This window comes from Pollachius pollachius, assembly GCF_949987615.1.
Source record: "Pollachius pollachius genome assembly, chromosome: 10".
Lineage (NCBI taxonomy): Eukaryota > Metazoa > Chordata > Actinopteri > Gadiformes > Gadidae > Pollachius > Pollachius pollachius.
In genome coordinates this window covers 5,453,208-5,471,482 of record NC_136943.1, presented here as the reverse complement: position 1 = coordinate 5,471,482, position 18,275 = coordinate 5,453,208, and the positions used below count along the sequence as shown (strand labels likewise).

The following is an 18,275-nucleotide window of genomic DNA, read 5'->3' as shown; positions in this document are numbered from 1 at the left end:
AGCAGCCCCCAGCCCTTTGGCCCATCATGGTGGGCTGCACTGCTAGGGGCCGGGCTGGAATCAGAGAGGGAGGGGGATGTACCGCCTCCCTGCTGAAAGAGAGACGATGGGGAAATAGACGAATTGAGCAGGAGCATTCGGACTATCACAAAAAGGTGTTGGAGGGAAAGCCTAGCACTTGTTGAATAATTATCCTACCCTTAGAAGGATTATAATCATTGTCTTGCCTTATATTCTCTATTTAGAAGAGATAAATGTCATTCTTTGGTGAGTCTTCTGAAGAGACTCTTGTTTTCTTAAAAAACATTGTCCGATGTTCTGTCCCATATGTACGAATATTCCTTGTACAATGTAATTATTCGGATGAGGTTGAGAAAACCTAATAGTTTAAAGTTGTTGTGAAAGGAATGGATAAGGAAGGTGAGGTTAAAGGATGAGGGGACCTGGGTGTTCCCTGATAGATAAGGGGAGGTGAAGTTAATGGAGTAGGAAAACTGGTTGGAAGTTTTGCCACGTGACTAACCAAGTTGTGCTTCAAGACCTTGCCTTGGAGGTTATTATGTCACAGAATCACAGAGCGAGTCTATATGAACTGTTTGCCGAAGCTGGAAAAAGCAGTTGTTCTGCAGACCAGCCCAGCTTTTGTATTGCTATGCTAATTCTTAATAAAAACCTTAAACTGTATTCAGTCTTTTCCTGATGTCTTTCCTAGTTAGGGTTGATAGTGTTGTATTTTCCACAACTCATTCCACTTCATCCAACAGTGCAGTCATTTATACAACCTCACAATTACACTAATAGGAGGGTCTCAACATCTACTAATTTTTTACATCTTGGCTTTGAAAAGATCAATGAAAGCAAAGGCTCCTAGCATGACTGCTCCAAGCTCCCTATGTTGGAACTACAGTATTGAGTGGTTCCGTGGTCCACCATTTTCTGTAAAATAATTGGTCTGATGGAGTGAAAGAGATGGTGCAACTCTCTCTCTCTCTGGGGCTTTGGACTAGAAGTACCAGCCATCCCTAACATTGATCAACTCCTATTATCGCTTCAATATGTAAGGTTTTGTTTCATAAGCCATTTATGAATGACGAAAAGAGGTTTAAGGTTTTGTTTTGGAGTAAAGTCCTTAAAAGGTGCTGCAGGTAAGATTTAAGATCTATCATTTTATTGTGAGATATTAGAATATCTCTTTCAAATTCAGGCTTTATTTAGATCTCCATTTAGATTCAGACCAGCCCAGGATCCTTTCTGACCAATCAGAGCATCTTTGCTTGTTCTGGGAATCCATCTTGCGGTGAAGTCCGTCAAAGGTTTATGAAAGCAACACTTCAGATGGTTCATGGGCAGAGAAGGAAATGACTTGTTCTGTTGTTCATTTTGAAATCGTACTTTCTTGCTCTTTTATGCTTTCGTTACATCGCCAGAATAGTACAACCTTTAATATATTTATTAAATAACTTTAATTCATTTTCAGGTGAAAGGCTTGTCTTTGAAAAGTATGATTTAATGTGTCAGTCCCCTCACCATGTGCACATCTTTGATCAGACAACTGTGAGGACGTCACAACGACGAAAATTATACTGAAAGAGAAGCACCCATGTAGCAATGAGAAGAAGAGGAAAAGGCTTTTCAAAGTTTATGTTCTTATTGCAACGCCAAAAAAGTGCCAAAATTAAACGTCCTTATTTATCTTTTCCTGACCTCACCCTTAGATGTTTGTTTGAGTGTAAGGTCAGTCACATGGTGTCACTGTTCACCACTAAATCAACCAGATTCGTGTTGCTTTCGAAGACGCACCCATTCAAACAGGCAATGGAACGGCACGCACACAATACAGCGATGCTATATATTTTTTACGTTTGGTTAAAAAGGTAGTCTGCCGGCCTACTATATGCAAACAATAAGAAACGTTTCGAGTCGGTGGTGCAATTAAAACAATGGCTTTCGGAAACAACATCCCTTTCGTAAGGATGCAAATGGGAAGGATTTCGCCAGCTTTCTTCGCAGTCTTTGTCCTAAGTGGAATATGGCCCGCTGCACTGGGCGTGACGAGGTACTCTATACCGGAGGAGTTGGAGAGAGGCTGGGTTGTAGCAAATATTGCGGCAGACTTGGGACTGGAGGCTGGAGGTCTGGCCCAACGGGAGGTAAAACTTGATATTTTCCACAACAACAAATATTTAGATGTTAACAAAAATACAGGAGAGCTCTATATCATTGAGAAAATGGACAGGGAAAACCTTTGTCCAACTAAGACAACTAACTCTTGTCTTCTTAAGCTGGATCTGATAATAGAGAGTCCGTTACGCATTTTTAACATTGAACTGGAGATAAAAGACATAAACGATAACGCTCCCCACTTCAGACGGGACCGGGTAGAACTGGACGTGTCTGAGTCGGCCACACCAGGAGAGAGATTCTCGCTGCCGAATGCTGTCGACCCAGACGTTGACGTGAACACTGTAAAGACATACAAACTCAGCGTCAGCGAGCAATTCACGATCGAAATACAAACGGGCAGCGACGGAACCAAGTACGTGGACTTGGTGCTGACCAAAGCTTTAGACAGAGAGCAGCGCGCCGTTCACCACCTTGTCCTGACCGCAGTTGACGGCGGAGTCCCGGTGCGCTCAGGCACCGCTAACATCATAGTTCGGGTACAAGACACAAACGATAACGCCCCACATTTCGACAAGCCGATTTATACAATCAACATGACAGAAAATACACCTATTCGTACCCGGGTGATTAAATTAAACGCAACGGATCTCGACGAAGGTGCGAATGCGGACATAATCTACTCCTTTACCCTGTACACGTCGGAGAAAACACAAGATGTATTTTCTTTGAACCCGAGCACCGGGGAGATAACGGTGAGGGGTACTATTGATTATGAGGACATGAAGTTCTATGAGATGCACGTTGAGGCCAAAGACAAGGGACTGCATCCGTTACACGGCCAATGTCGAGTTGTCGTCCATGTGACAGATATGAATGACAATCATCCGGTGATCACCATACAGTCGGTTAAGAGCACGGTCAGTGAGAATACACCAGTAGGCACGGTAATAGCCATTGTGGGATTAAGCGACAAAGACACGGGAGATAATGGCAAAGTAAGCCTAGCTATCCATCAACCGCATCATCCTTTTATTCTCAATAAGTCGTCAGAAAGACCCGACCATTACGAGCTCATTGTATCAGAACCTTTAGACCGGGAACGTCTCGCCGAATATGACGTCACGTTAATTGTAACGGATTCTGGGTCGCCCGCATTATCCGATAATGAAACGATATCAGTACATTTACTCGATATCAATGACAACGAGCCACAGTTCTCCCAGTCGTTTTACACTATACGAGTAACGGAGAATAATGCGCCAGGATCGTTGTTGAGTTCCATCACTGCAGTTGACCCAGACCTCCATGAAAACCAGTATCTAGTGTATTTCATCATAGAGAGGGAGATAGCCAACACCTCCATGTCCATGCTGTTCTCCATTAGCCCAGAGAATGGTCAACTCTTTGCTCTGAAGACGTTTGACTATGAGATTGAGAAGGAGTTTCTTTTCCACATTGAGGCCAGAGACTCTGGTGTTCCTCCACTCAGCAGTAATGTGACTGTCCACATCATTATTGTGGACCAGAATGACAACACTCCAGTCATAGTGTCCCCATGGCGCGCTCACGGCTCAGTGGTGGAGGAGAAGATCCCCAGATCCACCGATAAAGGCTCTCTGGTTTCCAAGGTGATTGCTATCGACGGCGACTCTGTGTTGAACTCAAGGATTACCTACCAGTTTCTACAGGTGACGGACGCCACCTTGTTCAGTCTGGACCAGTACAACGGAGAGATCCGGACCATGAGAATGTTCAGTTACAGAGATCCCCGTCTCCAACGGCTTGTTGTGGTCGCCAAGGACAACGGAGAGCCCGCTCTCTCTGCTACCGTTACCATCAAGCTGTCCACAGTGGAGACCGCGGTCAAGGCCAACTCGGACATGACCGAAGTGCCCCTAGAGTACGACATCTTTTCAGACTTAAATCTGTATCTGGTCATCGGCCTGGGCTCGGTGTCCTTTCTCTTGTTGATCACCATATTGGTCACCATCGTTCTCAAGTGTCAGAAACCCAAGTCCAGCAAAGCTGCTCCTCCCTGCAGGAACAGTGTGGTCAGTGAGAGGAACTCTTTTGCAGATTCCACTCTGGTGTCCAACGATGCCTACTGGTACAGCATGTTTCTAGCGGAGACCAGGAAAGGAAAGCTGGTGGTTAGACAGCCAGCGCCAAAGGGCTCCAGGTACATAGTGTCCAGTTTACCACGGAGCACTGGCCTCACAGAGACGAGCGGCTCAGCACCCTCCACGCTGCAGGTGAGGACTGCGTCAAATAATTCATTTGGATATTCAGATTATCTCTAATAGCTACTCACGAAAAAATATATGTATTTTTTTGCTTTCGAAATTGATGTTGTGACTATCATTGGTTTTTGTTTTCTTTGAGTATACAAGTATGAATGTAAATATAACGTAAAGTATAGAATATTTTTTAATTTGAATAGATTATATTAACAGACACATCTCAGTCTTATTCAGCATCCTAAGACACAAACGTACGACTGGATATACAAAGTGAACACTGTTGGCATTGTGACACATTATCTATGGATGAGATTATTTAACTTTTAACTAATCTGTCTGGTAAGGTTATAAGGCATTGCATCTGCCTTATCCGTCAGTTGATGGTTGTATTATCTATTTCATTGAATAGTATTTATCCATCATTGTGACGTGTACATTCAAAGATAAACTATATTTTTTAATAGTTCAAAAGAAACGACATCAACGGAAACAACTCAGTATAGTTATGTTATAATCAAATAAACCATTATTTATTGATAATATTATTTCCGTTTGCTTTGTTGGACGACTGTATGGGAAGTATGACGTTGAAATCAAGGGAAGTTTTGTTAAATGCAAGAACGGAAATAGGATTTCCGGTACTATCTGTGAGGATGTACATGCGTGTTCCTTTCATATAGAGTCGCTGTTCACCATTTGAACACGTCTTATGAGGTCACAGCCACCGCTGCGCTAGCTCAGAGTGGACGCCACGAGCTGCACAATTGAACAGCTCCCGGTGCTAGAATTGGGATGTGGACTATTTGGTTGTTTTCGTCAATAATTTTGGCATAGATTGGAGGATTATTTTGTACGTATTTATCACTGAGGACATTAATCTGGGCAAATGTGTAAAGGTCACAGAAGAAAAACAGATTCCTAAAACGATGGAGCCGAAATGTAATATCAAGAGCTGGACTCGGTATGTGTTGATTTGTATTTCCTTTGCTTCATGGAAATCAGCAGATGCAGTGACTCACTACTCAATAGACGAGGAAATGGAGGAAGGTTCAGTGGTCGCTAATTTGGGTTCTGATCTGGGCCTCGACGTTAAGATGCTTTCCAAACGGATGATTCGACTCGAAATCGTAGCGAACAAGAAATATCTGGACGTGAACAAAGAGACTGGGGACTTGTATATTGTCGAGAGGATTGACAGGGAATATCTTTGTACAACGAAGACATCGTGTTTTTTAAAATTAGAAGCTATTGTTGAAAACCCAAAACGTATATTCTTTATTGAAGTAGAAATATTGGATATAAACGATAATACCCCTCATTTTAGGAGGGACGCAAATGAATTGGACATTTCAGAGGCAACTCAGGCCGGGGAACGATTTTCTGTAAACAATGCAGTTGATCCGGATGTTGGATCGAATTCTTTAAAAACGTATTTTTTGAGTGCCAGCGACCATTTTGATATTGAAATTCAAACGGGAAGAGATGGTTCAAAGTTCGCCGATCTTATTCTTAAAAAGGCGCTGGACCGTGAGCAGCAGGCCGTCCATAATCTAATTCTCACCGCTGTAGATGGCGGGACACCTTCGCGCACCGGCACAGCGAGCATTACGGTTCGGGTGTTGGACACTAATGACAACGCCCCGCAGTTTGACAAAGAGCATTATACAATAAAAATAATGGAAAACTCTCCAATCGGAAGCCTTGTGCTTAAACCTAATGCAACAGACTTAGATGATGGATCTAATGCAGCAATAGAATACATGTACAGTTTGTATACTTCAGAAATGACCCAAAATACATTCAATGTAAACCCTCACACGGGAGAGATAACAGTGAAAGGAGTACTGAACTATGAGGATTTTAAGCTTTATGACATGGAAGTGATAGCAACGGATAAAGGTGCACCGGCCTTATCAGGGCAATGCAAAGTAACGGTTGTAGTGGAGGACATGAATGACAACCATCCTGGGATTTCAATCAAGTCCTTTCAAAGTCCTGTCAAGGAAAACATAGAAGTAGACTCGGTCATAGCTGTGGTGAGCGTTAGTGATAAAGACTCAGGGGATAATGGAGTCGTTGACATCCGGATTCCTGAAAATATGCCTTTCAAATTAAGGGAGTCTTCTGATAATTATTTTGAGCTGGTTGTTTCAGAACCATTGGACCGGGAGAAGGTTCCAGAATATGACATCACGTTTACAGTAACAGACAGAGGTTCTCCTCCATTATCTGATAATGAAACCATGACCTTAGAGCTACTGGATGTTAATGATAATGTCCCCCAGTTCCCTCAGTCTTTCTATACTATACGTGTGATGGAGAATAATGCTCCTGGAGCCTTGCTAGATTCTCTCACTGCGTACGACCCAGACCTCCATGAAAACCAGTATCTAGTGTATTTCATCATAGAGAGGGAGATAGCCAACACCTCCATGTCCATGCTGTTCTCCATTAGCCCAGAGAACGGTAAACTCTATGCCCTGAAGACGTTTGACCATGAGATTGAGAAGGAGTTTCTTTTCCACATTGAGGCCAGAGACTCTGGCTTTCCTCCACTCAGCAGTAATGTGACTGTCCACATCATTATTGTGGACCAGAATGACAACACTCCAGTCATAGTGTCCCCATGGCGCGCTCACGGCTCAGTGGTGGAGGAGAAGATCCCCAGATCCACCGATAAAGGCTCTCTGGTTTCCAAGGTGATTGCTATCGACGGCGACTCTGTGTTGAACTCAAGGATTACCTACCAGTTTCTACAGGTGACGGACGCCACCTTGTTCAGTCTGGACCAGTACAACGGAGAGATCCGCACCATGAGAATGTTCAGTTACAGAGATCCCCGTCTCCAACGGCTTGTTGTGGTCGCCAAGGACAACGGAGAGCCCGCTCTCTCTGCTACCGTTACCATCAAGCTGTCCACAGTGGAGACCGCGGTCAAGGCCAACTCGGACATGACCGAAGTGCCCCTAGAGTACGACATCTTTTCAGACTTAAATCTGTATCTGGTCATCGGCCTGGGCTCGGTGTCCTTTCTCTTGTTGATCACCATATTGGTCACCATCGTTCTCAAGTGTCAGAAACCCAAGTCCAGCAAAGCTGCTCCTCCCTGCAGGAACAGTGTGGTCAGTGAGAGGAACTCTTTTGCAGATTCCACTCTGGTGTCCAACGATGCCTACTGGTACAGCATGTTTCTAGCGGAGACGAGGAAAGGAAAGCTGGTGGTTAGACAGCCAGCGCCAAAGGGCTCCAGGTACATAGTGTCCAGTTTACCACGGAGCACTGGCCTCACAGAGACGAGCGGCTCAGCACCCTCCACGCTGCAGGTGAGGACTGAGGCAAACAATTCTTGTGTTCACCTGGGAATTTCTACCTCTTTAAACCATTTTATCCATTTCATTTTAGAGAATAATTAATGTCATTGACTTGTATTTATCTATCATTTTAACATGTACACATGCAAAATAAAACATTTTTTAGTAGTTCAACATAAATTGCTCTAAAGAAAAAGCCTCAGTACAGTCGCATGCTTTAATCGAGGAAACAACCATTTACTGATCATATTATTATTGCTGTTTGCTTTGCTAAACAAATATACGGGAAAGTGTGACTTTGAAATCAAGTTAGATTTCTTTGAAACGATTTCGAGTAGAATTTGTGGGGATGTAAATGCGTGCTATTTGCGTATTGAGTCGCTGTTCACCATTTGAACACGTCTCATAAGGTCACAGTCACAGTTGCATTACCTCAGAGTGGATGCCCGGAGCTGCGCAAGTGAAAAGCTTCTGTTGCTAGAATTGGAACTTGGACTATTTGGTTATTTTCAGCAAGATCTACGGCTTAAGTTGTAGGACTATTTTGTAGACGCATTACGTTGCATCAACGAGGACATCAATGACGACTGCATCAAGTTATTCATTGCATTATAATGATGAATTGTAATAGATAAGTACATTTTTTAATTGTGCTCGGCAGGTAAGATACTCAATTGCCAAGTCTCTTCCAATTCCACTCATATTAATCCATTTTAATTAAAAAGAGGAAAATCCTTAATTTATTTTTAATTCATAATATTGTTATACTACAGCGATAGGTATTTATTGAGGGCAAATTGGTTGATGTCGTACGGCATGTGGCGCTGTGGTCTCGTTCAAGGGATCGAGTAGCCTCTCCTTGCATTTCCAAATTGTCAGCCCATTCGGCCACAGCGATGATTGCAGGTTTGGCAGAAAGACGGGATTTATTGTGATTACTCCTTTTTCAGTAGATACATTGTATTTGGACAAATAACGAACACAAACTGTAAAACGGGGAAATAGTTTTTGTTTTGAAGTAATATATACCTCGATTCAAGAAATGGATTCGAATAGGGCTACAACAATGAGACAAAGGTATGTCTTGAACCCTATACTTTTGTTCGCTCTTTGGCAATTATCAAATGCAGTGACTCATTATTCTATATCCGAAGAATTGAAAGAAGGATCCGTTGTTGCTAATTTGGCCGCAGATCTGGACTTGGATGTGGAAACGCTCAGTGAAAGAAAGATGCGCCTGGATATTGTGGCAAACAAAAAATATTTTGACGTGAACAAAGAGACGGGCGAGCTGTATATTGTGGAGAAAATCGATCGGGAACACATCTGCCCAACCAAAACATCTATTCTCTGCTATCTAAAACTAGAGGTCATACTTGAAAATCCCGTACGAATATTTAATATTGAATTGGAAATTTTAGATATAAACGACAATGCCCCACAATTCCGACGAGACTCAATACGTTTGGACATAGCCGAGTCGACGTCAGCAGGGGAACGGTTTTCCCTGAGTAATGCAGTAGACCCCGATGTTGGATCGAACTCAGTCAAAACGTACTATTTAAGTGAAAGCGAACATTTTAATATCGAATTACAAACTGGGAGAGATGGGTCAAAGTTTGCAGAATTAATCTTGAAAAAGGCTTTGGACAGAGAGCAGCAAGCCGTTCATCATTTAGTTGTAAGCGCAGTTGACGGCGGTACACCGACCCGCTCCGGTACTGCCAGCGTGATTGTTCATGTCCTGGACATTAACGACAACACTCCTACCTTCGACAAAGAGGAATATAACATTAAGGTTATGGAAAACTCTCCGATTGGAAGCCTCGTCGTTCAACTGAATGCTACAGACTCAGACGAGGGTTCAAACGCTGACATAACGTACTCGTATAGTCTCTACACCTCAGAGAAAACCCAAGAAATGTTTAATATAAATCCATCTAACGGAGAGCTTACTGTAAAAGGCATGTTAAACTATGAGGATTTCAGGATTTATGATATGGAAATCCTAGCCATGGATAAAGGGGCAAACGCTTTATCAGGACAGTGCAAAATAAGAATTTTAGTAGAAGACATGAACGACAATCACCCAGAGATATCTATTAAATCCTTTCAGAGTCCCATCAAGGAGAATGCTGAATTAGGCATTGTAATAGCAGTTGTTAGTATCAGTGATAAGGATTCTGGTGAAAATGGTAAAGTTGATCTTACAATTCCAGCTTATTTACCTTTTAAACTAAAGGAATCGTCAGGTAATTTCTTTGAGTTAGTTGTCTCTGAATCGCTGGACAGAGAAAAAGCTCCTGAATACGAAATAACATTTACAGTTGCAGACAGAGGTTCTCCTTCATTATCTGATAATGAAACCATGACTTTAGAGCTACTGGATGTTAATGATAATGTCCCCCAGTTCGCTCAGTCTTTCTATACCATACGTGTGATGGAGAATAATGCTCCTGGAGCCTTGCTAGATTGTCTCACTGCGTACGACCCAGACCTCCATGAAAACCAGTATCTAGTGTATTTCATCATAGAGAGGGAGATAGCCAACACCTCCATGTCCATGCTGTTCTCCATTAGCCCAGAGAACGGTAAACTCTATGCTCTGAAGACGTTTGACCATGAGATTGAGAAGGAGTTTCTTTTCCACATTGAGGCCAGAGACTCTGGTGTTCCTCCACTCAGCAGTAATGTGACTGTCCACATCATTATTGTGGACCAGAATGACAACACTCCAGTCATAGTGTCCCCATGGCGCGCTCACGGCTCAGTGGTGGAGGAGAAGATCCCCAGATCCACCGATAAAGGCTCTCTGGTTTCCAAGGTGATTGCTATCGACGGCGACTCTGTGTTGAACTCAAGGATTACCTACCAGTTTCTACAGGTGACGGACGCCACCTTGTTCAGTCTGGACCAGTACAACGGAGAGATCCGCACCATGAGAATGTTCAGTTACAGAGATCCCCGTCTCCAACGGCTTGTTGTGGTCGCCAAGGACAACGGAGAGCCCGCTCTCTCTGCTACCGTTACCATCAAGCTGTCCACAGTGGAGACCGCGGTCAAGGCCAACTCGGACATGACCGAAGTGCCCCTAGAGTACGACATCTTTTCAGACTTAAATCTGTATCTGGTCATCGGCCTGGGCTCGGTGTCCTTTCTCTTGTTGATCACCATATTGGTCACCATCGTTCTCAAGTGTCAGAAACCCAAGTCCAGCAAAGCTGCTCCTCCCTGCAGGAACAGTGTGGTCAGTGAGAGGAACTCTTTTGCAGATTCCACTCTGGTGTCCAACGATGCCTACTGGTACAGCATGTTTCTAGCGGAGACCAGGAAAGGAAAGCTGGTGGTTAGACAGCCAGCGCCAAAGGGCTCCAGGTACATAGTGTCCAGTTTACCACGGAGCACTGGCCTCACAGAGACGAGCGGCTCAGCACCCTCCACGCTGCAGGTGAGGACTGAGGCAAACAATTCATGTGTTCATCTTGGGATTGCTAACATATATTCTAGCTTTTTAAAATGATTAATCCATTTTGGTTTTGAAATTAATCGATATCATTGAATAGTTGCATCCATCATTGTGACGTGTACATGCAAAACGTAACTTCATTTTAGTAATTCATAATAAGTGGCAGAAAAAGACAAAATACAGTTACATGCACTATTATTTTAACAAACCATTTTTTATTGATAATCTTTATTCCCGTATGGCTTGTGGGACGAATGATTGGGAGAGTGTGACTTTGAAAACAAGTGAGGTTTTGTTGAATATAATAATCAATGTAAAATCAGCAGATGCATTGACTCTCCATTCAAGAGCCGAGGAAATGAAGGACGGTTCGGTGGTCCCTAATTTGGCTTCTTATCTGGACCTCGTCGTTATTTGGTGTTTCAGATAATCACATGTTATAGATCCAAAATAAAATGGTACCAGGATTTGCTTTGCCCTGTGTTTGATTTTCAATTCAGCCGTGGTGTGGCGCTGTTCCCTCGTTTGAACAATCGGGTGTCAGAAGTCGTTTATGTTCAGTCAGCCTGGATGTCTGGGAGAAAGAGGGTGTATTCTGCGAAATATTGGCCAATACGCGTTTTTGATTCATCCTTATAGTGCAATTTAGAAAAATACCAAAACGACCGTAAGCTTTGGGACATTGGAAATTAAACATATACAGACATTTATCGGGACAAATTGATTATTACACAATGGATTCAGATACACAACGGCTAAGAAAAAGGTACGTCCGGAGCGTCTTTGTTTTCATCGCTTTTCTGCAAATGTCATCTTGCGTAACGCATTATGCCATTCCGGAAGAATTGAAAGAAGGATCAGTTGTTGCCAATCTGGCCGAAGATCTGAAATTGGATGTAGAAACGCTCAGTGAAAGAAAGATGCGCCTGGATATTGTGGCGAACAAGAAATATTTTGATGTGAACAAAGAGACTGGCCAGCTGTATATTGTGGAGAAAATTGACAGGGAACATATTTGCACTACTAAGTCTTCATCTTCATGCTATCTGAAGCTAGAGATCATTCTTGAAAATCCAGTACGTATATTTAATATTGAATTGGAAATTTTGGATATAAACGACAATGCACCTCAATTCCGACGAGACTCAATACGTTTGGACATAGCCGAGTCGACGTCAGCAGGGGAACGGTTTTCCCTGAGCAATGCAGTAGACCCCGATGTTGGAACGAACTCAGTCAAAACATACTATTTAAGTGAAAGTGACCATTTTAATATCGAAATACAAACTGGGAGGGATGGGTCAAAGTTTGCTGAATTAATCTTGAAAAAGGCTTTGGACCGAGAGAAGGAGGCCGTTCATCATTTAGTTCTCAGCGCGGTTGACGGCGGTACACCGACCCGCTCCGGTACTGCCAGCGTGATTGTTCATGTCCTGGACATTAACGACAACACTCCTACCTTCGACAAGGAGGAATATCACATTAAGGTTATGGAGAACTCTCCGATTGGAAGCCTCGTCGTTAAACTGAATGCAACAGACTCAGACGAGGGTTCAAACGCTGACATAACGTACTCGTATAGTCTCTACACCTCAGAGAAAACCCAAGAAATGTTTAGTATAAATCCATCTAACGGAGAGCTCACTGTAAAAGGCATGTTAAACTATGAAGATTTCAGGATTTATGACATGGAAATCATATCCATGGATAAAGGGGTTAACGCCTTATCGGGACAGTGCAAAATAAGAATTTTAGTTGAGGACATGAACGACAATCACCCAGAGATATCTATTAAATCATTTCAGAGTCCTATCAAGGAGAATGCTGAATTAGGCACTGTAATAGCAGTTGTTAGTATCAGTGATAAGGATTCCGGTGATAATGGTCAAATTGATCTTACAATTCCAGCTAATTTACCGTTTAAACTAAAGGAATCGTCAGGTAATTTCTTTGAGTTAGTTGTCTCTGTATTGCTAGATAGAGAAAAAGCTCCTGAATACGAAATAACGTTTACAGTTACAGACAGAGGTTCTCCTCCATTATCTGATAATGAAACCATGACGTTAGAGCTACTGGATGTTAATGATAATGTCCCCCAGTTCCCTCAATCTTTCTATACCATACGTGTGATGGAGAATAATGCTCCTGGAGCCTTGCTAGATTGTCTCACTGCGTACGACCCAGACCTCCATGAAAACCAGTATCTTGTGTATTTCATCATAGAGAGGGAGATAGCCAACACCTCCATGTCCATGCTGTTCTCCATTAGCCCAGAGAACGGTAAACTCTATGCTCTGAAGACGTTTGACCATGAGATTGAGAAGGAGTTTCTTTTCCACATTGAGGCCAGAGACTCTGGTGTTCCTCCACTCAGCAGTAATGTGACTGTCCACATCATTATTGTGGACCAGAATGACAACACTCCAGTCATAGTGTCCCCATGGCGCGCTCACGGCTCAGTGGTGGAGGAGAAGATCCCCAGATCCACCGATAAAGGCTCTCTGGTTTCCAAGGTGATTGCTATCGACGGCGACTCTGTGTTGAACTCAAGGATTACCTACCAGTTTCTACAGGTGACAGACGCCACCTTGTTCAGTCTGGACCAGTACAACGGAGAGATCCGGACCATGAGAATGTTCAGTTACAGAGATCCCCGTCTCCAACGGCTTGTTGTGGTCGCCAAGGACAACGGAGAGCCCGCTCTCTCTGCTACTGTTACCATCAAGCTGTCCACAGTGGAGACCGCGGTCAAGGCCAACTCGGACATGACCGAAGTGCCCCTAGAGTACGACATCTTTTCAGACTTAAATCTGTATCTGGTCATCGGCCTGGGCTCGGTGTCCTTTCTCTTGTTGATCACCATATTGGTCACCATCGTTCTCAAGTGTCAGAAACCCAAGTCCAGCAAAGCTGCTCCTCCCTGCAGGAACAGTGTGGTCAGTGAGAGGAACTCTTTTGCAGATTCCACTCTGGTGTCCAACGATGCCTACTGGTACAGCATGTTTCTAGCGGAGACCAGGAAAGGAAAGCTGGTGGTTAGACAGCCAGCGCCAAAGGGCTCCAGGTACATAGTGTCCAGTTTACCACGGAGCACTGGCCTCACAGAGACGAGCGGCTCAGCACCCTCCACGCTGCAGGTGAGGACTGCAGCAAACAATTGATGTGTTCATCTGGGGATTTCTAACATACATTCTGGCTCTGTATAAGATTTAATCCATTTTGGTTTCGAAATTAATTGATTTATTGAATTGTTTTATCCATCCTTGTGACATGTGTACATGCAAAACGTAACCTCATTTTTAGCAATTCAGAATAAGTCGCACAAAAAGACTAAGTGCAGTAATATGCACTATTTTTATAACAAACCATTATTTATTGATAATCATTTATAACCGTTGGCTTTCTTGGACGAATGATTGGGAAAGTGTGACTTTGATATGAAGGGAGGTTTTTGTGAAGATATTAATCAAAATATGATTTCCAGTATTATCTTCGAGGAAGTACATGCGTGTTCTTTGCGTATAGAGTCGCTGTTCACCATTTGAAATTATCTTATGAGGTCACAGTCATCAATGCACTTCCTCAGTCTTGACCTCACGAGCTGCGCAAGTGAAGAGCTCCCGGTGCTAGAATAGGGATTTAGACTATTTTGTTGATTTGTGCAAGGTCTTTGGCTTAGATTGGAGGATCCTTTGTGTATACATAACGTTGTATCAACGAGGATATTAATGAGGACTGCATCAAACAATTCATTGTATTATTCTGATTAATTGTAATAGATAATTTCGATTCACTTTTTTAAATTTCACTCTGCAGGTGACAACTTGAATTGCAAAGCCTCTTTCAATTCCACCCATATGAATCACTTGTAGGGGAATGCCTAAGAATGGCTATCACAATATAATTTAAAAAAGAGAAATCATTGATTTACATTTAATTCATAATATTTGTATACTACAGTGATTGGTAGACTATTTATTGAGGGCGAAGTGGTTGATGTCGTACGGCATGTGGCGCTGTTGTCTCGTTCAAAGGCTTGAGTAGCCTCTCCTTGCATTTTCAAATTGTCAGCCCCATCGACCAAAGCCATGCTTGCAGGTTTAGCAGAAAGACGGGACTTATTGTGAGTACTCATTTTTCAGAGGATGCATCATAGTCGAACAAACAACGAACACAAACGGTAAAACGGAGAAATTGTTTTTGTTTTTAAGTGAAATATACCTCGATTCAAGAAATGGATTCGCATTGGCCTAAAACAATGGGACAACGGTTTGTCTGGAAACCTATACTTTTGTTCGCTCTTTGGCAATTATCAAATGCAGCGACTCATTATTCTATATCTGAAGAATTGAAAGAAGGATCCGTTGTTGCCAATTTGGCCGCAGATCTGGACTTGGATGTGGAAACGCTCAGTGAAAGAAAGATGCGCCTGGATATTGTGGCGAACAAAAAATATTTTGACGTGAACAAAGAGACGGGGGAGCTGTATATTGTGGAGAAAATTGACAGGGAAAACATCTGCCAAGCAAAAACATCTCCTTGCTATCTAAAACTAGAGGTCATACTTGAAAATCCGTTACGAATGTTTAATATAGAATTGGAAATTTTGGATATAAACGACAATGCCCCACATTTCCGAAGAGACGCAATACGTTTGGACATTGCTGAGTCGACGTCAGCAGGGGAAAGATTTTCCCTGAGTAATGCAGTAGACCCCGATGTTGGAACGAACTCAGTCAAAACGTACCATTTAAGTGAAAGTGAACATTTTAATATCGAGGTACAAACTGGTAGGGATGGGTCGAAGTCTGCTGACTTAATCTTGAAAAAGGCTTTGGACCGAGAGAAGCAGGCCGTACATCATTTAGTTCTCAGCGCGGTTGACGGCGGTACACCGACCCGCTCCGGTACTGCCAGCGTGATTGTTCATGTCCTGGACATTAACGACAACATTCCTACCTTCGACAAGGAGGAATATAATATTAAGGTTATGGAAAACTCTCCGATTGGAAGCCTCGTCGTTCAACTGAATGCTACAGACTCAGACGAGGGTTTAAACGCTGACATAACCTACTCGTATAGTCTCTACACCTCAGAGAAAACCCAAGAAATGTTTAATATAAATCCATCTAACGGAGAGCTTACTGTAAAAGGCATGTTAAACTATGAAGACTTCAGGATTTATGATATGGAAATTATAGCCATGGATAAAGGGTTAAATGCTTTATCAGGACAGTGCAAAATAAGAATTTTAGTAGAAGACATGAACGACAATCACCCAGAGATATCTATTAAATCATTTCAGAGTCCCATAAAGGAGAATGCTGAATTAGGCACTGTGATAGCAGTTGTTAGTATCAGTGATAAGGATTCTGGTGATAATGGTAAAATTGATCTTACAATTCCAGCAAATTTACCTTTTAAACTAAAGGAATCGTCAGGTAATTTCTTTGAGTTAGTTGTCTCTGAATCACTGGACAGAGAAAAAGCTCCTGAATACGAAATAACATTCACAGTTACAGACAGAGGTTCTCCACCATTATCTGATAATGAAACCATGACTTTAGAGCTACTGGATGTTAATGATAATGTCCCCCAGTTCCCTCAGTCTTGCTATACCATACGTGTGATGGAGAATAATGCTCCTGGAGCCTTGCTAGATTCTCTCACTGCGTACGACCCAGACCTCCATGAAAACCAGTATCTAGTGTATTTCATCATAGAGAGGGAGATAGCCAACACCTCCATGTCCATGCTGTTTTCCATTAGCCCAGAGAACGGTAAACTCTATGCTCTGAAGACGTTTGACCATGAGATTGAGAAGGAGTTTCTTTTTCACATTGAGGCCAGAGACTCTGGTGTTCCTCCACTCAGCAGTAATGTGACTGTCCACATCATTATTGTGGACCAGAATGACAACACTCCAGTCATAGTGTCCCCATGGCGCGCTCACGGCTCAGTGGTGGAGGAGAAGATCCCCAGATCCACCGATAAAGGCTCTCTGGTTTCCAAGGTGATTGCTATCGACGGCGACTCTGTGTTGAACTCAAGGATTACCTACCAGTTTCTACAGGTGACGGACGCCACCTTGTTCAGTCTGGACCAGTACAACGGAGAGATCCGCACCATGAGAATGTTCAGTTACAGAGATCCCCGTCTCCAACGGCTTGTTGTGGTCGCCAAGGACAACGGAGAGCCCGCTCTCTCTGCTACCGTTACCATCAAGCTGTCCACAGTGGAGACCGCGGTCAAGGCCAACTCGGACATGACCGAAGTGCCCCTAGAGTACGACATCTTTTCAGACTTAAATCTGTATCTGGTCATCGGCCTGGGCTCGGTGTCCTTTCTCTTGTTGATCACCATATTGGTCACCATCGTTCTCAAGTGTCAGAAACCCAAGTCCAGCAAAGCTGCTCCTCCCTGCAGGAACAGTGTGGTCAGTGAGAGGAACTCTTTTGCAGATTCCACTCTGGTGTCCAACGATGCCTACTGGTACAGCATGTTTCTAGCGGAGACCAGGAAAGGAAAGCTGGTGGTTAGACAGCCAGCGCCAAAGGGCTCCAGGTACATAGTGTCCAGTTTACCACGGAGCACTGGCCTCACAGAGACGAGCGGCTCAGCACCCTCCACGCTGCAGGTGAGGACTGCAGCAAACAATTCATGTGTTTAATTGGTTTGTTCTCATTCATATTTTAACCCCTTAAAACATTAAACGTCATCTATTTAATTTTTGAAGATCATTTATTTAATTGAGTTGCCTTCATGCTTCATCATGACATGTGGGCATACACAATGCAACTTAATAATGTTGTAATACTAAATGAAATAGGCCTACACTAACGAAAACTAGTTTTTCCAATTCATAATTTACCAATTAAATTTTGCAAGCCGTTATTTATTTTAAATGTTATAGGCTTTGTTGGATCAATATGTATGGGAAATTATGTCTTTGGAATGAAGTGAAGTTGTGTTGAATACAGTAATCGAAAAACGAATTCCAGTAGAATCTGTGAGGATGTACATGCATGTTCCTTGCATATAGAGTCGCTGTTCACCGTTTGAATACGTCTTATGAGGTCAGAGTCACCGCTACTCTTCCTCAGAGTGGACGCGACGTGCTGCTTAGGTGAACAG

At 43.0% G+C, this 18,275-nt stretch overlaps 1 protein-coding gene across 1 annotated transcript; it reads left to right on the top strand.

Moving 5' to 3' along the window:
* Positions 1-1,973: 1,973 nt before the first annotated feature.
* LOC307081623 (protocadherin-16-like) lies at positions 1,974-18,271 on the top strand (the record flags this gene model as incomplete). The annotated part of the gene is made up of 6 exons (XM_079744875.1): positions 1,974-4,376; positions 6,620-7,687; positions 10,086-11,050; positions 11,908-14,278; positions 16,711-17,778; positions 18,245-18,271. The coding sequence occupies 6 exons, from the start codon at positions 1,974-1,976 to the stop codon at positions 18,269-18,271; spliced, it is 7,902 nt and encodes a 2,633-aa protein (XP_079601001.1).
* Positions 18,272-18,275: the final 4 nt, after the last annotated feature.